Source organism: Papio anubis, chromosome 9 (genome assembly GCF_008728515.1).
Source record: "Papio anubis isolate 15944 chromosome 9, Panubis1.0, whole genome shotgun sequence".
In the NCBI taxonomy this organism is placed as follows: Eukaryota; Metazoa; Chordata; class Mammalia; order Primates; family Cercopithecidae; genus Papio; species Papio anubis.
Window position 1 is genome coordinate 58,225,439 of NC_044984.1, and position 25,432 is coordinate 58,250,870.

The following is a 25,432-nucleotide window of genomic DNA, read 5'->3' on the forward strand; positions in this document are numbered from 1 at the left end:
ATCCTCCTGCCTCAGCCTCCCAAGTAGCTGAGACTACTGGTACGTGCAACCATGCCCAACTAGTTTTTTTCTTTTGTTTTGTTTTTCTTTGTTTAATTTTTTTTTCTACAGACAGGGGTCTCTCTAAGTTGCGCAGGCTGCTCTCGAACTCCTGGCCTCAAGTGATCCTCTTGCCTTGGCCTCCCAAAGTGCTAGGATTACAGGTGTGAGCCACCACATACATCTCATTTTATTTTCTATAAGTTCTCTTTTAGAATAGTAAATGAGATGTTACAAAATTTTTATTATAAAAAGGGATTTCAGGCTGGGCGTGGTGGCTCACGCCTGTAATCTCAGCACTTCGGGAGGCCCAGGTGGACGGGTCACCTGAGGTCAGGAGTTCAAGACCAGCCTGACCAATATGGTGAAGCCCCATCTCTACTAAAAATACCAAAAAAAAAAAAAAAAAAAATCCATCCCAAAAAAAAAAAAAAAAAAAAAAGAAGGCGGGGGAAGGGTTCAAATTCTGTAAAAGTAGGGCCTTGAAACTCTTCTGTATGATACTGTTTTAGTGGATACATGTCATTATATATTTATCACAACCCCTGGAATGCACAGCACAAAGAGTGAACCCTAATGTAAACTACGGGCTTCAGTTAATAGTCATATATCAATATTGACTCTCAATTGTAACAAGTGTATCACACAACCACAAGATGTTTAGAATAGGAGAAATGGCAGGGTAAGGAAGTTTATGGGAACTCTCTTGTACTTTCTGCCCAATTTTTCTGTAAACTTGAAACTGCTTTTAAAATGCAATAATTTATGGCTTTTATTTCTTTAAGAAAGCATTGGTTCTGATTGGTTTGAGAACAGCTAATTTAAAGAAAGACCTACTTCATAAGAATTCAAATTTATACCAAAAATCTAGGACAGGTGATAATTGTTTTCCAAAAATGTTCTTTCCTTTACGAAAAGGCGATAGATACCACGAGATTCTTTCAAATAACAAATGTCTCTGTTACATTTAAATAGGACTCTACCAACACTAGATTTCCCTTGCACACTCACTAACAGCAGATCTGTGTGTAAAATGAGGACTAACGCCACAGACTGTTTCTTTGTAGAAGAGGTGACAGAATTAGGCAGCCTCAAAATGTCTGCTGCCAAAGTATAATGGCAAGAAAAGAAGGAGTCTGTCATTTATCTCCTAAAATATAAGCATTAGAGAGATACATGTATTTCTTGGTATAATAAATCTTTTGTTACAGCTTGCTTTATATACCAATTAATCTCTAACTCTGATGACTGAATTACAACTGCCATTTCTTGTCTAACTTTGGCTGTTTTCCTCTGAGTAATAATACAATCTTTTTTGTGTGTGTGTGTAAGTGATGGGATTTAATACTTTCATCAGGATGGGTTCATTGAATATTCATATTCTGCTTATATTGTGCAGAGCCACATGGGAAGCTGTAGTAGAATTTCAAAAGCAGAAAATAGTAGCTCTGATGAGAAGGCTGTTATGTGTGGGTGTTTAGAAGTTATTAATAAGACATTAAGCAAAGCAAATTCTGTTTTAAAAATGATTTGTGCAAAGTGGAAACAGGTGATTTTTGAGCAGATGGCTAAAAATATTATAGAGCAACTTCACTGAAACAAAACAAAAGAGTTTAAAGCCCTGATTTATTTTAGCTTTAAATAGTTTTCTTGAAAATCAGAGACAAGTTTTTTTTGGGGGGAGGAGAGCTAAATTATACAATTGAACATTTTGAATAATCATTCATTTCATTGCTCTCTTTTGCCTTTTCTCTCTGTGACATTCCATTTCTTTACCTCTTTCTTTTTTGTCCTTTCTCTCTCTGCCTGTCTTTCATCAGCCTCTCCTGTACCAATCCTTTCAGGGCCTCATCGAAACTCACCTTTATTGTTTCATTCTATCCTCTTTTCTGCCAGGGAAAGTGCATCAGAATGGAATTGGCAAGATCATTTGACAGCTTGTCTTTACTATTTTGCTGCCAAAAGAGGGAAAATGGAAATTTATACGGTCCATTTGGACAAGCTGCTGTTAAATTATGGGCCAAGTTTCTTTTAAAACAATAATTAATATTTCTTGATTGACTATCTGGCAAACTGCACTGGACTAATCCAACCTATGAATGAGTGGGATTTCCTTAGATTTGTGCAGTTGAACCCTGCACAAATCTATTCAGAAGTGGGTTTTTATTGTTGGATTTTGTTCACACCAATCACAAAGTGCGGGGCTCACAGTGTTGGGTTGAATAATACAATATCGCCATTTTTATGTCAAAAATGATCAAATATCAGCAATGTTGTGTGGTTCAACTTAATAGATAATAAATATCTGTTGATTAGAATTGAATAGACTATACAAATCATTCTATAAAATATTTGAGGTAGTGTATAATAAAGTGTGGACATACAGTAAGCTAATAATAGGCTACAAAGCAAGCCCATTAATATCCAAGAAATCCTCAACTAACATAGAAAGTTCCAATAAGAAGGTAAATAGGACAGATAAATAAGCTACAAGGTCCTCGACAACTGTAATGATTTTACTATAAATTTAGACCTTCTTATTCTACATTGAAGTAATACCAATGACAATGATAACCAATATTTATTTGTGCCAGACTTGGTGCTGAGTGCTTTATATTATATATACTTTGCACTCAGTGCCTACCACAACCTGTTAGGGTAATTATCTCTATCTTACAGATAAAATAGTAATAATAATCTTTGAGAAAATCGTACAGGTTCTTAGGGACACATTAAATTGAAACAAAAGTGTTGATAATGTCATCAGTGTTACTTGAGTACATGCAGTATATCTTTTATAAGTATATTATTTTAATATCCCTTAGCCTTGAGCAAAGATTCTCATGCATAAGAATCACATGAGAACTTCCCAGGCACCCAAAATTCAGACCCTAATGTTTCCTTGCTCTTCCACATGTGGTCTTTATGACAGCATTATTGACACGGCCTAGGAGGTTATGAAAAAAGCAGGATCTTAGGCCTCATTCCAGAAGAAATCGGAACCGCATTTTATCAAGATTCCCAGGTGACTTGTATGCACATCAAAGTTGAGAAGTGTCACTTTAAAAAGGGTAACGTAGATCCCATGTGTCCAAATTTGAAACACATTCCCAAAGTGATTCTGACGTATGCGATCAATGTTAAGGTCATATTCGGTAACACATTGTCCCAAGACATGATACCAAAATGCAATCCACTGAAACCAATACTGCAAGTAATTTGAGAAGCCAAAGGGTTACAGAATCATGACAATATAAAATAGGTATGCAGAGCAATCTGTATTCTGAAGCTCTGGCTGGACCCAGAAATAAAACCTAGAATATTGGCAGGGGAGAGTGTATCCTTTATGTTAGGAGGAGTAGCAGAACGGCCCATTTCAGACATGAAATTCCTTTTTTTTTTTTTTTTTTTGAGATAAGAGCTTTGTTTTTGTTGCCCAGGCTGGAGTGCAACGACGCGATCTTGGCTTAGCACAACCTCTGCCTCCTGGGTTCAAGCGATTCTCCTGCCTCAACCTCCGGAGTAGCTGGGATTACAGGCATGCGCCACCATGCCCGGCTACCTTTGTATTTTTAGTACAGATGGGGTTTCTCCATGTTGATCAGGCTGGTCTGTAACTCCCGATGTCAGGTGATCCACCCGCCTGGGCCTCCCAAAGTGCTGGGATTACAGGCGTGAGCCACCGCGCCCGGCCCCAGACATGAAATTCCTAAAGGCTAGTACCACAGCTAGTCAGGCCTGGTGGCTCAAGCCTGTAATCCTGCACTTTGGGAGGCTCAGGCAGGCGGATTGCTTGAATTCAGGAGTTCAAGACCAGCCTGGGCAATGTGGTGAAATCTGGTCTTTACCAAAACAACACAAAAATTAGCCAGGTGTGATGGTGCACATTTGTAGTCCCAGCTCCTCAGGAGGCTGAGGTGGGAAGATTGCCTGAACCTGGTAGGTGATTGTGCCACTGTACTCCGGCTTGGGTGACAGAGTGAGAATCTGTCTCAAAAAAAAAAAAAAAAAAATCCACAAAAAACTACAGCTAAAACGAACAAACAAACAAACAAAAACAGCTGTGTGAATTTGGCATTGACTCTTTAAAATATGTGTGTTAATTTTTAGAAAATAATTTTATTTACCACTGAGCCAAAGTGATGCTGCAGTAGGGTGCATGATTTATTTTGTAGCTATAGGGACCCCCGTGCATACTCTTACTTATCCCAGGGCATATGGTCAAGTGGTAAATTAACTTCTACATATGGAACTTTGGGGGCAGTCTAAAAAGGACCATGCTAGATAACAGAGTGGATTAGTATGTAGCAGTGGTCCCAACCATCAGGCACTCCAGATTTCTCACATGTCCCTAAAGAATGGGAGTGTGGCAGGGGAGAGGCAGGTTTTCTGGGGCCAAGTGCAGTCTTTCTTGTTTTATAGCTAGAAAAGAGCTACCACAAGGTGGAGCAAAGTCACAGAGAACTGGCGGGAGAGCCAGAACCAGGGTTGCCTGTCTCCCAAACGGGTCACCCTGGCTTTCTGGATTTTAAATCACAGGCATTCTCCATATCCAACTTTGTAAATTGAAATGGGTTCTTAACTATGGGAAAGATAAAGAAAATCTGAAAAATGAAAATTACAGAAATACTGGCTGGGCGCGGTGGCTCATGCCTGTAATCCCAGCACTTTGGGAGGGCTAGATGGGCGGATCACCAGAGGCCAGGAGTTCGAGTCTAGCCTGGCCAACATGGTGAAATCCCATCTCTACTAAAAATACGAAAAACTAACCGGGCGAGGTGGCGGGCGCCTGTAGTCCCAGCTACTCGGGAGGCTGAGGCAGGACAATCACTTGAACCCAGGAGGTGGAGGCTACAGTGAGCTGAGATCATGTCACTGCACTCCAACCTGGGCAAGCGAGACTCTGTGTCAAAAAAAAAAAAAAAAAAGTTAAAAGAAAATAATGGAAAGACGAATTGACTTGTTCATTACACTAAACAGCTGGATCAGAAAAGAGATCCACCAATAGAAACCCATGACTCAGTCACACACATTTTATTTATTTGAACTCACTTCACAAGTTTAAAGGAATCGTAAGTTCATAGGAAGCAGAATGGAAAGTTGGAAAGAGTACCTACTTTGGAGATAGGCAGATGTGAACTGGAATTCTGACCCTGCCAGGCCAGACATTTACTGAACTTTCTGAGCCTCCAGATTCTCATCTGTAAAATGAGGACAATGGTGTCCACCATGTAGGGTTCTTCTGAGAATGTGTGCAAAATTCTTACCTTAATGGGTATATCCCATCTTCAACAACAGTAAAATGGTGGCCTACCAATGGTGGCATTAATATTCAATACATTTTATTGACTGTGTATTGGACACCATAATAAAATTAAAGATGAAATATTATCTCTGATCTTTATTTATTCTTTGTGGAAATGAGGCTGGTCTTGTACCCCTGGGCTCAAGCAATCCTCCCACCTCAGCCTCCTGAAGTGTTTAGATTACAGGCATGAGCCGCCATGCCCAGCCTATCTCTGATTTTTAGATAGCTTTCTATTAGGAAGAGTAAAACTGAGATAATAATAGTAAAGATAACTAATACTCACTGGGTGTATACCATGGCCTACAAGTACTTTAAAGGATTCATCTCAGTAAGTGCTTATAACATCCCCAGGACTTAGGCATTAACCAATTTTACAGATGAGGATAGTCTGTAACCCATTTTACAAATTAAGGCCTAGAGAGAAATAGTAATTTTTACCAGATCCCTTAGGAAAGAGCAGATTTAGGATTCACCTCTGGGCACCCTGTCTCTGGGGCTTGTTTGCAACACACTGGTTTAGGTCTAGACTCAGGCAACAATTCATTTCTAGGTGCTGCAATCTCTGCTGTCAACTTGTCCTTCCCAGGTGCAAATATGAAACAAATCCCAACAGCACCATGGATATGAATTCCATTTAGATGTGACTATGATTATCACCTAAGTGGGCTGCCTGCCTGGCCTCTCTTTCTCTATGGCTAACCCATCCTTCTACACTGCCAAAAGTTATCTTTATAAAACACAAATCTGATCGTGATGCTTCTCTATGTAAAAGGCTCCCTGCTGTCTGCAGAACTGTGTCCAAGATCTTAGCATGGCACAGGAGGACTCTCCCAGCTGGCCCTGACCTTCCTTTCCAGCCTCTGCTCTCTCTTCACCGTACACTCTTACATAAGACAACTCCACGTGAAATTAGGGCAGCCAGGGGTGCCATAGTATAACCGCCTGTATGGTAAAATGAAAAAAAACTAAAAAAAAAAAAAAAAAAAATTGGCATATTTTCTTTACATATATTCTGTTGTTATAAAGTAAAAAAAAATTTGCTAAAATTAAATTTTAAAAAAGCAGTGCGATTAACAATGTCCACATACTATCAGCTGACACATGCATATACATATATTAAAAATTTTACATTATTTTTCACCATCTATCAGAGATCTGGTATCTTAGTGGAAGATATCTTGTCACTCTATTTGCAATTCCTCTAGAGTATAACACTCTTCCTTTTCCCTGGAATGCATCCCTTTGCCTCCCTAAAGTTGCCAGCTACTTACTATTCATCCTTTAAATCCAGCTCAAATACCACTCCTCTGCGAACTCTTACACCCAATCCTCTTTTGCAGTCTGTTTTTCCATCCCCAGTGCTCCCAAGACTGGGAGTATTTCTCTCTCTTACAGCATTATTGTACCTCTTGTAATTATTTATTTATACAATAATAGACTGTACGATCCTTTCCGGCAGTGTTAATCTCTGAATCCCCTAGTTCCTAGGTTGGTGTTTGGCACACAGTTAAGAACTGGAGAGCCGACCACTGGATACATGAAAGAATGATCAAAGTCTAAAAGTCCCTACTTTCTTTAGATCTTGCAGGGAAAACATTTGATAGGGGACACGCCTTCGGACACATCATTTTGAGAAATCAGGTCCATAATATTTGAGAATTGATTTGAAGGGAGTCAGTAAATATCTCAAGTGGTAACTGTGAGACAAAAAGGCTAACAAAACCAGGTGTGGTGGCTGATGGCTGTAATCCCAGTGCTTTGGGAGGCTGAGGTTGGAGAATTTTCGTTGTTGTTGTTTTGTTTGTTTGTTTTTGTTTTTTTGAGGAGTCTTGCTCTGTTGCCCAGGCTGGAGTGCAGTGGTGCAATCTCGGCTCACTGCAACCTCCACCCTCTGGGTTCAAGTGATTCTCTTGCTTCAGCCTCCTGAGTAGCTGGGATTACAGGCACATGCCACCATGCCCGGCTAATTTTTGTATTTTTAGTAGAGACGGGGTTTCACCATGTTGGCCAGGCTGGTCTCGAACTCTTGACCTCGTGATCCACCCATCTCGGTCTCCCAAAGTGCTGGGATTACAGGCGTGAGCCACCGTGCCCAGCCAGAATCTTTTGAGGCCGGGAGTTTGAGACCGGCCTGGGCAATAGAGCAAGGCCTCATCTCTACAAAAAAAAAAAAAAAGAATAAAAAAGTTTAACAGGCTGGCAAGGATGGATTTAAAGTACTTAACACAAATAACACCTGAACCATGCGAGGATGGCAAGGTAAATTCTTCGTTATATTGTTCAAAAAGAGACTAGAGTTTCAGATCAGCCTGGACAACATAGGGAGACCCCCGTGTGTACTAAAATGAAAATAAACAAATAAAATAAAAAGAGACTAGACACGACAGATCTTGTAAAAGGTATCTGTTAAAAATGAGGCTGGGCGCCATGGCTCACACCTGTAATCCCACCACTTTGGGAGGCCGAGGTGAGCGGATCACTTGAGGTCAGGAGTTCAAGACCAGCCTGGACAACATGGCAAAACCCTTTCTCTACTAAAAATACAAAAATTACCCAGGCATAGTGGCGGGTGCCTGTAGTCACACCACTCTTGAGGCTGAACCAGGAGAATCACTTGAACCCGGGAGGCGGAGGTTGCAGTAAGCAGAGATCGTGCCCCTGCACTCCAGCCTGGGCGAGACTGAGACTCTGTCTCAAAAAACAAAAAACAAAAACAAAAACAAAAAAACAACAAAAAAACAAACCAAAAAAACCCAAACAAAGAAAAAAAAAATTGTAAAAGTACTAAGTGAAATGTGGCGTCCTGTGTTGGATCTTGGAACAGAAATGACTCTAGTAGAAAACATTAGTAAAATCGGAATAAAATCTGGAGTTTAGTAAATAAATAAGTAAGCGAACAACACCGTGTGACTTCCCATACCGTCGCTTTCCCACCATCCTAGCTTCCCTAGTTACTTGTAGGAATAGAGGATATGGTGTTCAAGGTGGGTGTTTTTCTCCGCCTCGATTGAAGAGCTTCGCGCTTTTTGGATTAACAGCCAGGTCATTCACAATTCAGTGTTCAGTTTTTCTACTGGGGTCCAGTGTCTCGGAGTAACGTCCCTTTGTGTCATGGAGACATCCAACTCTGGACTTCCCCATTAGATTCTGGCAAAAGCCCCACCAGAGCCCCCGCCAGAGCCCGAAGGCGGTCCCACAGGTCGGGAAGGGGTTTTCCTGCAGCCGGAGCCACGACCTCGGCCAGCGGTGAAGCGGCGCCTCGGCGGAGAGGTGCGGGGGGCGCCGCCCACGGCCTCCTGGGCTCGTCGCGCGGGGCCGGGCTGCGGTTGGCCACAACAGGCATCCATCTTCCCGGACCAGACAGGCGTTTCCTCGCGGAGCAGGGGCGGGGGCTTGGACGGAGAAGGGCACAGACCGGAGTGCCGTCCGCTCCGGCGAGCCTAGCCCCGCCTGGCGGAGCCCCGAGCAGCCGCCGCCCGCAGATCGCTCGCCGGGCGCCCGCGAGGCGCGAGCCGTATGTGCATCCTCAACTTTGCGGCCGCCGGGGGCGCGGCTCCCGCGTGCGTGTGCGAGTGTGCCTGTCACCGGCGGCCTCCTGGGGGCAGCAGCGGAAAGGGGGACGCAGAGAAAGGCAGCCTCGGCGCACCGCGGCCAGGGAGGCAGAGGCCTCTCGCGGCGCCGGCTCTGGAGACCTAAACTCCGCCGGGGCTGTGCCCAGGGCGCGTCTGAGCGTCGCCGCCTTCACCCTCCCAGCAGCAGCGGGGACTCGCGTTAGGATTGCGATTCCTTTCGCCTGCCGAGCGGTAGCGGCGGTGTCTGCGGGCAGAGGAGCGGCGGCCGTGGCAGCAGCATCCCCAGCCCGGGCGGGACCATTGAGCGCCGGAGCCGGCGGCTGGAGGCAGGAAGGGAGGGTTGTGGCGCTCGACCTGGGCGCGTTCCCGGCGCCTGCTCTCCGCCGCTGGCCCTGTCCCGGGCGCCCGGTGCGTGTCTCGAACAATGGTGCGGAGCGCCGGCGCGAGCCCCGCGCCCGCCCAGCGGCCGTAGAGGAAGTGGCCGGGCTCCCGGCGAGGTGGGCAGGGAGACGTCCCCCGCCTCTCGCTCGCTGGAGTTTGCCTGCGTGTCCGGCCTCTCCAGCCCCGACCCCGGGGATTCCCTGGGATCACCGACGGAGCTCAATTCCGAGAGTATGGTGCCAGCGCCCGGGCTAATCTAGTCCTCTCTACTCGCTCCTTTTTCCCTCCTCCTCCTCCCTCTCCTCTCCCTCCTCCCTTCCCTCGGGTCGGCGCTGCCTCTGGATTCCCGGCGTGTGAGAGTACAACTCTGCCTCTCCAAGGAGAACTGGTTGTGACCACTGAACAGAACTTGCCCATTGAAAGCAAACCCAGAACAGCTGGATAATGTCCACCCCGAGCCGATTCAAGAAGGACAAAGAGATCATAGCCGAGTATGAAAGTCAAGTCAAAGGTAAGGATGGGAGCGGCTGCCTTGCTCCTTTTGTGTGCCTTCTTGTCATTGTGCTCGTGGAGTTGCGTTTCTAACTTGGTGTCTGCGTGGGAGGAAGGTGGTGAGGGGACAGCTCGAGCCCTAGCTGAGCCACCCGGGCTTCCTACAAGTCACTTAGTTCCCAGTTGCAATCCCAGTCCCGTCAAACCCACGGGAAGCTGGAAACCGGGTGACCTCCCCTCGCCAGCTGCCAGCCCGCATCTCCAATGGGGAGAGAACTGGCTTTAACTTAACCACCTTCAGCTGGGCAACTTCTATGGGAAGCAGACAGCAGAGATGCATCCTGTCCAGCTATTATTATCACCGTCATTATTCTTTTTAAATAGTAGGATTGTCACTACGTAATTTTTTTACGGAATCATATTTGTAAAGTCTGTGAACCCCACGCGGTCTCCAGCCTCATTGAGTGCAGGCTATTTCAGGTATTTACACCGCTCACCTATTTACACCGCTCACAATTTATTAGGGCGAGTCCCCCTTTTATTAAATAGCTCCCTGAAAGCCTGGCAGTTAAACGAAGCAGTGACTAGTGGAATCTGACTCCTCCTTTATAATGGGCCAGAATTCATTGCCATCTTTCACATTCACATGGGAATATTGCTTTATCATTTGCTGGAAGCCACTTGCATGTAAAATGAAGGTTTGAATATTTGAGTAGTAGTTTCAATCGATTTGCATTGTCAACTAATGAAGGAAACCTAATTAAGGCTGATTAATTATTTTTACTTTCTATGCCTTGTGATTAAAAAAAATATATTTTCTCTCCAATACAAGTATTTTTTGCTGCTGAAGTGTTTCGTAAACATATGTTAGTTGAATTTTTTCCTCCTCTTTCCTGATGTCTCAGGAGTAGCTTTCCTGATTGAGACAATGGATGGAATGTTGGGATCGCCCGCTGTTCTTTGACACATTCAATGCAAAGTTCATAAAGATTGTTATGTACACACCTGTGTTTGTCTATGCACAGTCTTATGAAAGGGTTACGGAGAAAGGCATTACTGTACTTCCCTTGAGCAAGGGAGGAGCAGCCTGAGTGTTCTTTTGTGTGGTCAAGTTGTAAAAATGCCTGGAGTCCTGTGAGAGGACCTGGTGGAGAAATCCTGTATCATCCAGTGTGAATCGAGACCAACTCATTGTGGCCACAGCAGACACAATATGCAAGATAACTTAGGTTATCTTTAGGCTGACCCCTATAATGGAGTTAAGCTAAACATTGTTCAGTAGACACAGATTTTTGTCTGCTTGGAATTATGATAATTTGTACTTACAGGAACTTGTTTCATTGCTATGGAAGTTGTGTTAGCAGTTATTTTCTTAGAGCCAGGTAAACTTTCTAATGCGACTAACCTTTCTTTTTTCGGTGAGTCCAACATAGCCTAAAACCTTTCATTCCAAGGCAGTACTCTTGTTCACAACCACCATTTCTCTGTGCAGTTTTTCCACATGGCTCTTTGTGGCAGGTCTTCAAGGGGTGGCGGTCTGGTTTTTCTGCCGCCTGGAGCTCTAATTGGCAAATGCACTTCCAAATGTTGATTTCTTTATCTTTGCTGTAAGGTCACTTGCCAGTGATCAAATCCTTATTGGAAAATCAGCGAAATGGGATGTGTTGCAATGTGTCTGTCAAATTCAAACGGAAGAAAAATCATGAACGTGGTGAAAATCACATTTGGAACTAAGTCTCTCCCACAGCCAGTGACCTTCTCCCTATTTCCTTCAACACTTCTCCCTTCCACACACCCACAAGTCCCTAGGCTGCTTTAGGACTCTTCACTGTACCTGCCTGCCCTGTGTCCAGGCTTTACCTCCTCCTTCAGTAACCTACACATCCAGTATCTAACCTAGATCGCTACATCCATACACAAAAGTGGGAATAAGGGAATATCACGGAGTCAGATCATATAAGCATTAAATGGCACAAATTCACCTGGTACTTCTAGGCAAATCAAGAAGAGAGTGGGAGAAAAATAACAGGCAAATAGTGCATGAGGCCAGCTGTCCAACGCAGGGAGAGTAGGCCCCTTAGTAAGGACAGCATGGGAGACAAGACTCTGGTTTTTCTCTACCCTCGCAGAGTGCTGTCTGTTATTTAAAGGTCTGTGTTTTGGGGCCAGATGCAGTGGTGCATGCCTGTAATCTCAGCATTTTGGGAGGCTGAGGCAGGCAGATCACTTGGGGTCAGGAGTTCGAGACCAGCCTGGCCAACATTTTGGTAGATAAACCACATCTCTACCAAAAAATACAAAAATTAGCTAGGTGTGGTGGCACACACCTGTGGTCCCAGTGTGCCTGTGGTTCCACTTGAACCCAGGAGGCAGAGGTTACAGTGAGCCGAGATCACATCACTGCACTCCAGCCTGGGTGACAGAATGAGACTCCGTCTAATAAATAAATAAATAAATAAATAAATAAACAAAGGTATATGTATTTGGAACAACCTGCTTTTTAAATTACAGTCAGTAACTTTATCTGATGATAAAAAAAAAAATTCTGTTCTATTGCTGAAGAAAAACCTAGCTCTGTGGAACTCATTAAGACATAAGCCTAGGCCAGGCACGGTGGCTCAAGCCTGGAATCCCAGCACTTTGGGAGGCCAAGGTGGGCGGATCACTTGAGGTTGAGACCAGCCTGGCCAACATGGTGAAACCCTGTCTCTACTAAAAATACAAAAATTAGCTGGATGTGGTGGTGCATGCCTGTAATCTCAGCTACTCTGGAGACTGAGTCAGGAGAATTGCTTGAACCCAGGAGGCAGAAGTTACAGTGAGCTGAAATTGCACCACTGCCCTCCAGACTGGCTGACAGAGCGAGACTCCGTCTCAAGAAGAACACAATTAATAAACATACATATTGGACTCTCTAGGTGACTTAGGTGTGTGGGTGATTTCAAGAGTCATTCTGATTATATGTATGTTTTTTGACGTTCTAACTTAGAACCTAACACCCTAGAATATTTTCCTCTCTTACTCTCTCCCATTTTCCCTAATAACAACTCTATTTATCTCGGAATTTTTGAGATAATGTTTTGACCTAAAGGAATGACTTCAGATATGGAATTTTTTTTATTTTTAATTTTTTATATATATATATATGTATGTGTATGTGTATATGTGTATACATATATCTAATATATATATATAGATATCTAAATAGGAGATATATATATACACATACACACATAAAATGGAGAATCACTCTGCCGCCCAAGCCAGAGTGCAGTGGCGTGATCTCGGCTCACTGCAACCTCCGCCTCCTGGGTTCAAGTGATTCTCCTGCCTTAGCCTCCGGAGTAGTTGGAATTACATGCACGCACCACCATGCCCAGCAAATTTTTGTATTTTTAGTAGAGATGGGATTTCGACACGTTGGCCAGGCTGGTCTCGAACTCCTGACCTCAGGTGATCTGCCCGCCTCAGCATCCCAAAATGCTGAGATTATAGGCATGAGCCACTGCATCTGGCACAGATATGGAATTTCACCATTGTGGCTGCCTGCACAGGTTTTGGGAACAGACTTCAAGGGGCTATTCTTAACTGTGAAAAGAACTATTCCTGGTGATAATTTGTAATTTTGTGTATAAGATCATAGATGTATCTAGTTGTATGTATAATTTTGGGCAAGTCACTTAGCCTCTCTCTGGGTTTTGGTTTTCTTATCTATAAGATAAGGAGTTGGAATTCTCTTCATCCTAAGTGTCTTTGTTTTTTTTTTTTCTTTTTGAGACACAGTCTCACTCTGTCACCCAAGCTGGAGTGCAGTGGCATGATCATGGCTCACTGCAACCTCCGCCTTCTGGGTTCAAGTCCAAGTTCAAGTGATTCTCGTGCCTCAGCCTCCCAAGTAGCTGGGACTACAGGCGCGCACCACCATGCCTGACTAATTTTTGTAATCCTAAGTGTCTTTGACTCTAATTGAAGATGTCATATCAGTTCATATTAATTGCTTCATAAAATTTTCAAGCTTTTTAAGTTTTCTCTTGGCTGCTCTGTTTTGGGGAGAATCATTTTTGCCTTCACTTTTATTTCATAAGTTCATGGACACTGTATAAATTGAGTTCTTGGAGAATTAAAATATAATACAATAAAGAATACAGAAAAAACAGTAATCAAAACTACATGCAGAGAAGTGTAGCACAGAATCGTAAGACAGAGAAGAATCAGGAATGATACAAGTGGTTAAACAATGGATAGGTTTGAATCGGGGACAAAAGGAGACCCCAAGCAACAGTTTTAAAGAATGAATTGAGCATTTCATGCCTCTTGGTCAAATTCTCAAAGACTTAGAATTAAGAGAAATAAATCTCTTGTTCGAATAGGCCATTAAAAAGCAAGCATGTCTTGAAAAGTGTATGAAACCCAAACCAGTTGACTATGCTATTTGTTAGCATCTCTGGCAACTAGTATAGCAGTGGAAGGGATTGAATAATTGGCTAACAGAAGGTTTTGAGATTATCTATGGACTTTAGTGATCTATGTAATTCTTGTATTCTGCAGCAAAACTATTGTGGAGCCACGCATATGGGAACGAAAAATACTCAAAAAGACATGTTTTGTGAAGTGGAACTTATAGATGAAAGACTGTGTTTGTTTTTAATAATGTATGTTGCTAGTTGCTAAGAATTGACAGTTATTATTTGTAGTATTTTCCTAGAGATAGCACCATATTTATCTACATGCAAAATGTATAGGGAGTGCCAAGAAAATCTGTTGTTCTTTGACCACTCTGCAGCCTGACATACAAATAATACATTTTAGTAGCAGATGGAACATGAGGAAATGCCAATTTGATTTGGTATGGCCCTGCATCATGCCATGGTGCAACTGTGTCTGCATCTTATGTTCTTTCTTCTAACATAGAATTGGAAGTGACAGCAATTTAAGTTATGAATTAAAACTTTATAGCTGGGAGGGACCTGTAACATTTTTTTCTCCAACCCAGTCATTACATGATGCAGGGAGGCTTAACGATAGAGTTACACAATTAACAGTGACATACCTGGGACCAGAACCCAGGTTATCTTCTTTTCAGTAGCGAGAATTCACTTTTAGATTCCTCACAAAGTAGATATCTAAATAGGAGATAGAACAGTTACCTATTTAGACTTTGCATTCATTGAAGGAGTCATTGTTGGACCTAAGAGAGCGTAGAAACCGTCGTCTGTGAACAGGAGTTAATTACATTGATTAACTCTAACCAAGTTGTTTTTTTCACCAGGACCATTTCAAGAGACCACAATACCCAGGCAGCAGCTTCACATGGTGGCTTTTAAGGTCTAGAAAAACAACATGGTTAATATGTACAAATGTGATTTGCTTGATGTTTTGCTGAAGCTAATTGCAGCTACTGCAACAAGGCCTTTACAGTGCCCTGAAAACCCGATTAGTTTCATGAACTTCAGAATATATTAAGGGATAGTTTTAGAGAAAATTTTGAGCAAAGCATGACCTTCTGAAACACATGAGGGCTGGATTATAATACAGGATAGTAAATCTCAGCTCTGACAATCTAGATTGGTTTGTTTACTCCTGTGCTATGTTGACCAGTTTAGGAGTCAGACAACTTCAAGTCTGTTCTAGGTTTTAGAGTCTTTGTAAATTGGCCAGACAATTTCTTTTTTTTTTTTTTCTTCAAGACAGGGTCTCACTTTGTCACCCAGGCTAGAGTGCAGTGGGTGAACAAGGCTCACTGCAGCCTTGACCTCCTGGGGTCAAGCGATTCTTCTGCCTCAGCACTCCAAGTAGATGGGACTGTAGGTACACACCACCATACCTGGCTTTTTTTTTTTGTAAAGATAGGGTTTCGCCATGTTGCCCAGACTGGTCTCAAACTTCTGAACTCCTGTGTCAGCGTCCCAAAGTGCTGGGATTATGGGCATGAGCCACCGTGCCTGGCCAAGGAGAGACAGTTTAAAAATTTTTATTCATGCTACCTATTTTTACTTCAATTCAAACAACAAGATAAAGAAAAGGGAATAAATTGTTTGTCTAATTAGTCTGTTTATGCTTTAGCAGTTTGAAGGCAGAAATTTGGATTAGAGGCTGGGCATGGTAGCTCATGCCTGTAATCAATCCTAGCACTTTGGGAGGCCGAGGTGGGTGGGTGGATTGCTTGAGCCCAGGAGTTTGAGACCAGCCTGGGCAACATGGTGAAGCCTCGTTTCTACTAAAAACACAAAAATTAGCCGGGTGTGGTGGCATGCATCTATAATCCCAGCTACTCTGGAGGCTGAGGCACGAGAATCGCTTGAACCTAGGAGGCGGAGGTTGCAGTGAGCTGAGATTGTGCCACTGCACTCCAGCCTGGACGACAGAGCGAGACTCCATCTCGAAAAAAAAGAAGCTTGGATTAGAGACAGTTATGTACAGGTATTTTTGTCAGCTGAGAACTACTTTCTAATTTATTGACAGCATTATTTACTCTCCCCTGTTGATGTGTTAGACTGGGAAGAAACAGAACGTGGTGTTTAAAACCAGGAATTCTGGGCCAAGCACGGTGGCTCACACCTGTAATCTCAGCACTTTGGGAGGCAGAGATGGAAGGATCACTTGAGACCAGGAGTTTGAGACCAACCTGGTCAACATGGCGAGACACCATCTCTAATTTTTTAAAAATAAATAAATAATTAAAAAAAGCAGGAACTTTGGTGTTAGCAGTCTAGCCTTGTCACTGATTAGTTGTGTGACCTCTAAGAGTGAATTTCTTCATCTGTAAAATAGGGAAAATCGTAGTATTTACCTTGTTGTCTTTTTAAATTTTCTTTCTTTTTCTTTTTTTTGAGACCAAGTCTTGTTCTGTCACCCAGGCTGGAGTGCAGTCGTGTGACTCTCAGATTCAAGTGATCCTCCTACCTCAGCCTCCCAAGCAGCTAGGATTACAGGCATGCTCCACCATGCCCAGCTAATGTTTTTGTATTTTTAGGAGAGACAGAGTTTTACTATGTTGGCCAGGCTGGTCTCGAACTCCTGACCCCAAGTGATCCACCCACCTCAGCTTCCCCAAGTGCTGGGATTACAGGCGTGAGCCACTGCACCTGGCCTCCTTTTTGTCTTTGTGAGATTGCAGTGAGGAAAACATTTATCACAGGCTTGGCACATAATAGTCAATAAATGTTAGTAATTGTTATCTGTTTAATGCTGGTTTTCTTTCCATCTGCTGTTTTTTTTTTTTTTTTTGGAGGTAGGGTCTCACTCCGTTGCGCAGGCTGGAGCACAGTGACCCAATCTTGGCTCAGCTCACTGCAGCCTCGCCCTCCCCAGGCTCAGGTGATCCTGCCACCTCAGCCTCTGGTGTAGCTGGGACTATAGGCACCTGCCATCATGCCTGGATGATTTTTGTATTTTTTGTAGAGACGGGGTTTGGCCATGTTGCCCAGGCTGGTTTCAAACTCCTAAGCTCAAGTGATCTGCCTGCGTGAACCTTGGGCCTTGCAAAGTGCTGAGATTACAGGCATGAGCCACCTTGCCCAGCCTGTTGTTCTTTCTGCTGTATCTTGTTGCATTCTGATTTAGATAAGTTTTTTGAAATTCAAATATGTAATCGCTAGTCTTTTTACCAGAATGAATTCCAAAGTGGACTCATCTTGAATTATCCTAAGAGAGTGCCATGTGCTTTTAGAATGGAGTGAGTTTCATGGTGGAATTTAAAAGGGAAATAGAATAGACAAAGCATACAGATTCCCAGCTCATTATAAGGTGGATTTTATATTTTGTCATTATTTTTCATCCAAGTGCAAGTAACAAAGGCTAACAGCACATTTCCTGGCTCTGGGCTGCCATGTATTTAAGAATAACTTTTGTTTTAAATTGTCTCTACCTCTGTTCAGTGATGCTATATGGAAAATGAGAACCATAGTTCAGTCAGTGGATTTTACTTACCTGGGGGTGAAAAAGATTCTTATGACATCAGATAAAGTCACTGACTTAATCTCATAGTCTTGAGAAAAGTATTTTCTTTTAAAATCAATGTAGGAATGAAAATTTCACTTATGACTGCTAATTTGCTTCTGTTTCACTAGAAAGCACTTTGATATTAGAAATCATTGTCTATCTCCCACACCCTTTAATGTACAGGGCTCATTAAACATTTATTACGTGAGAAGAGGAATAATTTGGAATCATAATTCCTTTATACTGCAAATAAACATGGTGATCATTCAGAATTGTCTAGGATGTCCAAACAAGTATTACCACACATTTTTTTTCTTTTTTTTTTGAGATGGAGTTTCACTCTTGTTGCCCAGGCTGGAGTGCAATGGCACGATCTCAGCTCACTGCAACCTCTACTTCCTGGGTTCAAGCGATTCTCCTGCCTTAGACTCATGAGTAGCTGGGAATATGGGTGCCCACCACCACACCTGGCTAATTTTTTGTATTTTTAGGAGAGACGGGGTTTCACCATATTGGCCAGGCTGGTCTCGAACTCCTGAGGTCAGGTGATCCACCCACCTCGGCCTCCCAAAGTACTGGTATTACAGGTGTGAGCCACTGTGCCCGGCCTATTACCACAAAATTTTAAGTTGAATTCAAATGGTTTATAATTTCTTTCGAAAGTCATACAGCTGGAAACATTCTAAATGTCCAACAGTGGGGAATGGTTAAGTTCCATTGGTAAATTGTTAACTAACTTTATACATGCAATGTTATGCAGTCTTTACCACTGGTTTTTGAAGAACATTTTATGATATGGTTAATTGTTTTATAATAATTGAAGAAAGACTGTAAAATGGAAAGTGAAATAATAATTAAAGATAGTCATAACCAGAGCTAACAGTTTTGAGCACCCACGGTGAGCCAGTCACCATTGCTTTGCGTGGGCACCCTGAGGGATACGCTGAATTGTGTATGTGCAAAACAAGCTATAATGCACGGGAGGAGGAATTTCTGCTTAACTTTCCTGTTTAGTATAGTTAGTACTTTCTGTGTCTTTGAGCCACTGTATACCTGGCCTTTGGTAAATTTTCAGGCCAAATGCAGGAATCTGACTTTCAACTCCAGCCTCCTTGAGTAGAGGAGTGGGTAAGGTAAATCCAAGCAAAGCTTAGCCTCTGGATCAAACCTCTGGTAAAATCAGATTTGTCCATAGGACAACCAGATTTCTCGTTTGTTTACAACTCATTGATATACTTTGGTTTTTCCTTGCTTTGAGCTTAGTTAGCTTGTGTGTTTGGGAGAGCAAACTTGCTTGTTTATTTGCTGGCTTGCTTTGTGAAATATACATACAAACAGGTACAGAAAATGATTATTTACAGTTTAAAGAATAATAGCTTTGAACACCTCGGTACTAGCCACCCAGGTTAAGAAACAGAACATTACCAGTGCCTTAGAAACCCCCAAGGATTGTCCCTTTCCTAGCAAATCTCCCTTCATTCCCACTGCCACTCAACAATTCTGGATATAGTATTAATCATTCCCTTGTTTTCTGTAAAGCTTTACTATCATTTTGTAGCTTTCTCTATAGTTTTGATTAGGATGCATTCATATATCAAGAATATAGGGCCATTCGAACACTTTCTGAATTTTTAACATGACGAATTGGTATACATTTTTAAAATTGGAGTAGTAGTGTTTTGGCATGTATAACAAATCTTTATCTTTTAAAGATACATGCTGAGTAATAATGGATGAAATTAGGACTTCCGGGATTTTCTCAAAAATAATCTTGGGGAGGGAAGAAATAGGTAGGGATACAGATAAAATGCCATGAATTGATAATCAGTGGGTGCATGAGGTTAATTATATTATTCTCTTTGTTTTTGCATATGCTTGAAATTTTCCCTAATAAAAAATTAATAATATGTATTCTTATGACTTCAATTTTATACTCAATATTATTATGTTAAGATTAATCTACATTAATGTATGTGACTATAATTTCACTGCCACACTGTGTGCTTTCTCTGGTGCATAATATTCCAGGGCATAAAAAATACTACAAGCTATTGATTCATTCTATATGACATTTGAATTATAGTTTTTTTTGCTCTCATGAATAATAATAGTGTATAAAATGCTGTAGGTGTCTCCTGGTGTACAAGAAGAGTTTCTCTAGGTGTACTTGCTGGGTCATGGGGAATGTGCATGTTCAACTTCACCAGGTAATGTCAAGCCTTTCTCTTATTAGCAGGGCAGGAGAGTTCACAGCCTGAAAAACACATAGCATTGAGCAATGTATTAGTTAAGGTAGAGGCTAAGATATTATAATAAAGAGAACTCCCCTAAACAGTAACTTTAAAACAGAGAGATTTTTTTCTTTCTCGGGTAACAGACTGGATATGTCCAATCCAGGCCGCCAGTATATCTTTGCCCCATTATTAAGGTTTCTTCCATCTTGTGGTTCTGCCATCACCTAGATAAATGAACTTGCCTACTCTTCGAAACCAGGTTTTAAGTATTTCAGTGTTTTGACTTACAGGAAGGAAAATCAGCCTTAAGGAGCACATGTCCAAGGTTTTCAAACCCAGCCCTTAGTAGTACATATACTTTCCACTTATTTAACCAGCATGGCACATCTTGCTGCAAGGGAAGCTGGGAAATGTAGTCTTTCTGGATGGCCGTGTTTCTAATTATAACTTGATGGTCACAGCATGAAAGAACAGATTTTGGTAGACAAGCAGCAGTCACCATGAAGTTCTTTTTTTTTTTTTTTTTGGAGGGGAGAGTCTCACTCTATCAGCTAGGCTACGGTGCAGTGGCGTCATCTTTGCGGCTCACTGCAACCTCCACCTCCCAGGTTCAGGTGATTCTCGTGCGTTAGCTTCCCAAGTAGCTGGGACTACAGGCGTGCACCACCACCCCGGGCTAGTTTTTGTATGTTTTAGTAGAGATGGGGTTTCACTATGTTGCCCAGGCTGGTCTTGAACTCCTGGGCTCTCAAGTGATCGCCTGCCTCGGCCTTCCAAAGTGCTGGGATTACAGGCGTGAGCCACTGTGCCTGGCCAGAATGATTTTCTCTTTTTATTTTTAATTTTTGTAGGTACGTAATAGGTCTGTATAGCTTACTGATTTTTGAGTTTTGTTTTGTTTTAGTATGTTCGTGATGTTAATCTCCTGCCAGTTGTATCTGTTGCAAATACCTGCTCCCAGTCTGTAGCTTGTGTTTTCACTTTTAAAAAGATCCTCTAGTCTGGGCGTGGTGGCTCATGCCTGTAATCCCAGCATATTGGGAGGCCACCTGAGGTCAGGAGTTTGAGATCAGCCTGGCCAACCTAGTGACACACCATCTCTACTAAAAATACAAAAATTAGCTGGGCATGGTGGCGGGTGCTGGTATTCCCAGCTACTTGGGAGGCCGAGGCAGGACAATCATCTGAACTCAGGAGGCAGAGGTGAGCCAAGATTGCATCATTGCCCTCCAGCCTGGGTAACAAGAGCGAAACTCCATCTCTAAATAATAAATAGAATAAATAAATAAATAAATAAATAAAAAGATCCTCTTAATAAATAGAAGTTGTTCATTTTTAATTTGTTCACATGTATCAATTATTTATATTTGGTGTTTAAATAATCCTTCCCCACTCTAAAGTCAGGAAGATATCTGTCTGTGTCATCTTCTAAATGCTTTAAAATTTTGCTTTCAGCATATATTTTTAATTCATCTGAAGTTTATTTTTTATATTTTGTGAGCTAGGGATTTTTTTAAAGTTCTTTTCATATAAGTGACCTTTTTTGGGGTTCCATTTACTAATAATCTTTTTAAAGAAATGATATGCTAGCTGCTTCTGTTTTGATGAAAGTTTCACATATACAGAACTGTATTTTTGGACACTCTGTCATGTTCCGTTGATTAATTTGTTCTTGCACCAATAGCATAGTCACACTATCTTAACTACTATAGCTTTGTAATAAGTCTTTATGTCTGGTAAGCTAAATCTCCCCTCTTTCTTCTTTTTTCAGAAGTATCTTCTGATCATGCTCCTTTCTCTTTCAAATAAATTTTAGAATTAGTTTGCCTTCCATTGAAAACACATTGCCATTTTCATTGAAATTGCATGAAATTATAAATCAATTAGGGAAGAATTGGCATCTATATATTAGTTCTTCCTAGCTGTGAATATGAGTATTCCTTCACTTATTTAGTTGTTTTAAAATATCTTTGTGTAAAGTTTTATATTTTTGATGTTTTTGGTTAGACTTATATCAGGATGCTATTTTTATGACTAATATTCATGAGATCTCTTTCAAGATTGTTTTCTAGTTTCTATTATGCAGAAATGCAATTTACTTTTTTTTTTTTTTTTTGAGACGGAGTTTCACTTGCCCAGGCTGGAGTGCACTGGTGCAATCTCGGCTCACTGCAACCTCTGCCTCCCAGGTTCAAGCGATTCTCTTGCCTCAGCCTCCCAAGTAGCTGGGATTACAGGCATGCTCCACCATGCCTGGCTAATTTTGTATTTTTAGTAGAGACAGGATTTCTCCATGTTGGCGAGGCTGGTCTCAAACTTCCATCCTCAGATGATCTGCCTGCCTTGGCCTCCCAAAGTGCTGGGATTACAGGTGTGAGCCACCGTGCCTGGTCTGCAATTTACTCTTTTTTTTTTTTTGAGATGAAGTCTTGCTCTGTCACCCAGGCTGGAGTGCAGTGGCATGATCTCGGCTCACTGCAACCTCTGCCTCCCACGTTTAAGCAATTCTCCTGCCTCAGCCTCCAAAGTAGCTGGTATTACAGGAGTGCACCACCATACCTGGCAATTTTTTTTCTATTTTTAGTAAACACAGGGTTTCACCATGTTGGCCAGGCTGATCTCAAACTCCTGATATCAAGTGATCCTCCAGCCTTGGCCTCCCAAAGTACTGGGATTATAGGCATGAGCCACTGTGCCTGGCCGCAATTTACTTTTACATAGCCACTTTGCTAGCCTGTTATTTCAAAGAATTTGTTCCCTTTTTTGGTAAAAAAACACTCATTATTTATAAATAAAGATGATTTTATTTTTTCATTGATAAGCTCTATGGATTTATTTTTCTTGCATTTTTGTCTTAGGCAGAATTTCCAGTACAGAATTAGTGAAAGTGCCAACCTTGGCATTCTTGTTTTCCATTGAGAAAGGAATGCTTTCAAGCCTCTCCTCACTTGAAGAATGATGGTTGTTTTCAGTTTATTGTAGATACTCTTTAATAGGTAAAGTGCAAATCTTTTGTATTCTTTGTTTACTTGAGTTTTAATCATTAATAGGTGGTTGCATGTTATCTTCTTTTTTTTTTGAATCTGTTGATACTATGCTTTTTCTTCTTTACTCTGTTAATGTGATGAGTAATATTTATAGATTTCCTAGTATTTAACTTTCTTTGCTTTAAGGCTATCTTCGTTGTGTTTTGTGTGTGGTGTGTATGTATGTATGTATATGTGTGTGTGTCTGTCTGTCTGTCTGTGTACACCGTTGGATTCCGTTTGCTAATATCTAGTATTTTTGTCTTTAAATTCTTGGGGAAAAAACAGAACTATGGTTTTCCTTTTTAATAATGTCCTTGTCTCATTTCCTATCTGTGTTTTTTTTGGAGGGGGGGTTGGGGAGATGGGGCTTCACTTTGTTGCCCAGGCTGGTCTTGAACTCCTGGACTCAGAGAATTCCTGGGCTCAAACAGTCCTCTTGCCTCGGCCTTTCAAAGTGCTGGGATTACAGGCATAGAGCCACCATGCCTGGCCACGAATCTAAGTTACACTAGCCTCACAGAGTGAGTGGGAGAGTATTGCTTCTCTATTTTGTGGAAGAGTTTGAAACTTTGAAATATTTCTTTCATAGAAAGTTGAGTAGAACTGTTTATCTGGGTCTAATTAGTTTCCTTGTGTGAAGAACTTTTTAATTGCTAATCAGTAGTTAATCATTTTCTTTATTAGTTATAGGATTATTTATGCTGTGTATTTCTTCTCATGTCAGTTTTGATAAATTATACTTTTGTTTTTTTGAGATGGAGTTTCACTCTGGTTGCCCAGGCTGGAGTGCAGTGGTGCAATCTGCTCACTGCAACCTCCGCCTCCTGGATTCAAGCGATTCTCCTGCCTCAGCCTCCCAAGTAGCTGGGATTACAGGTGCCCAATACCATGCCCAGCTAATTTTTGTATTTTTAGTAGAGACGAGGTTTTGCCATGTGCTGGGCTGGTCTGGAACTTCCAACCTCAGGTGATCTGCCCGCCTTGGCCTCCTAAAGTGCTGGGATTACAGGCGTGAGCCACTGTGCCCGGCCAATAAATGATATTTTTCTAGAAATGTATTCGTTCTGTATAAGATATAAAATGTATTGAAATAGTATTGATGATAGTATTCTCTTATTTTAAAAACATAGGCTGATCTGTATTGAATTTAAAATATATTATTTTAAAACATTTATTTTTGCCTTTTCTTGCTAAATCTTAAAGTAGTTTGTCTTTTTTCTTTTTTTTCTTTTTTTTTTTTTTTGGTGAGATGAGGTCTTACCCTATCATCCAGGCTAAAGTTCAATGGCTCATTGCAACCGCCACCTCCCAGTTCAAGTGATTCTGGTGCCTCAGCTTCCCAAGTAGCTGGGATTACAGGTACGCACCACCACGCCTGGCTCTTGGCGAATTTTTATATAATTAGTAGAGATGGGATTTTGCCATGTTGACCAGACTGGTCTTGAACTCGTGGCCTCAAATGATCCACTCACCTCAGCCTCCGAAAGTGCTGGGATTACAGGTGTGAACCTCTGCACCTGGCTAGTTTATCTGTTTCTGTTAGTTTTTCTTCTCTGTTTTGTGAATTTCTGCTCTTATCTTTACTATCATCATTTTTATTTTCATTTAATTTATTGTCCTTTACCTATTTTCTTAAGTTGAACACATAGCTCATTCTTTTTTTTTAATCCTTATTTTATAATATAAGCATTTAAGGTAATCCAGTTATTTTCTATAATATAAATGCTATTACTAATGTAAGTATTTAGAATGTAAGCCTCTTTTAAAATGTAACATTTCTAACATAAACACCTTTTCCTCTTTTTAACATCAGCATTAAATGGAATACAATTCCTTTTCTAATATAATCATTCTTTCTAATATCACTATTTCTTCTAATGTAAGCATTATCCCGAAGGAAGGCATCTTTTCTTCCCTAAGTAATATTCATTATAATTCTCCTTAAAGTACCACCTTTGCTGCATCTCACTAGTTTTGATATGTAAAGAATTATGTTCTAAAAATGTTTTCTTCTTCATAATAATTTCTTCTTTGACTCATGAAATACGTGTGTGTATATATATGGTATTTCCTTTTATTTTTCTTAGATGGGGTCTAACTGTGTTGCCCAGGCTAGAGTGCAATGGCGTGATCTTGGTTCCCTGCAACTTCCACCTCCTGGGCTCAAGCAATCCTCTCACCTCAGCCTCCTGAGTAGGTTGCTGGGACCCCAAGCATGCACCACCACACCTGGCTAATTTTTTGTATTTTTCGTAGAGACGGGGTTTCACCATGTTGCTCAGGCTTGTCTTGAACTCCTGAGCTCAAGCAATTTGCCTGCCTTGGACTCCCAAAGTGCTGGGGTTATAGGTGTGATCCTCCGTGCCCAGCCTGTTATTTACATTTTTTAAGCAGATACTTAAGACTATTTTATTTTTTCCTCTTAATAGAATTACA

The 25,432-nt window shown here is 41.6% G+C and overlaps 1 protein-coding gene across 2 annotated transcripts in view; it reads left to right on the top strand.

Moving 5' to 3' along the window:
- Window positions 1-8,834: 8,834 nt before the first annotated feature.
- SRGAP1 (SLIT-ROBO Rho GTPase activating protein 1) overlaps window positions 8,835-25,432 on the top strand; it is a 318,550-nt gene continuing 301,952 nt past the window's right edge. For both annotated transcript variants that reach the window (XM_003906716.5, XM_017945988.3), the window contains exon 1: window positions 8,835-9,811. In XM_003906716.5, coding sequence (XP_003906765.4) covers window positions 9,745-9,811 — 67 coding nt within the window. In that variant the 5' untranslated portion in view covers window positions 8,835-9,744. The remainder of the gene's footprint in view (window positions 9,812-25,432) is intronic.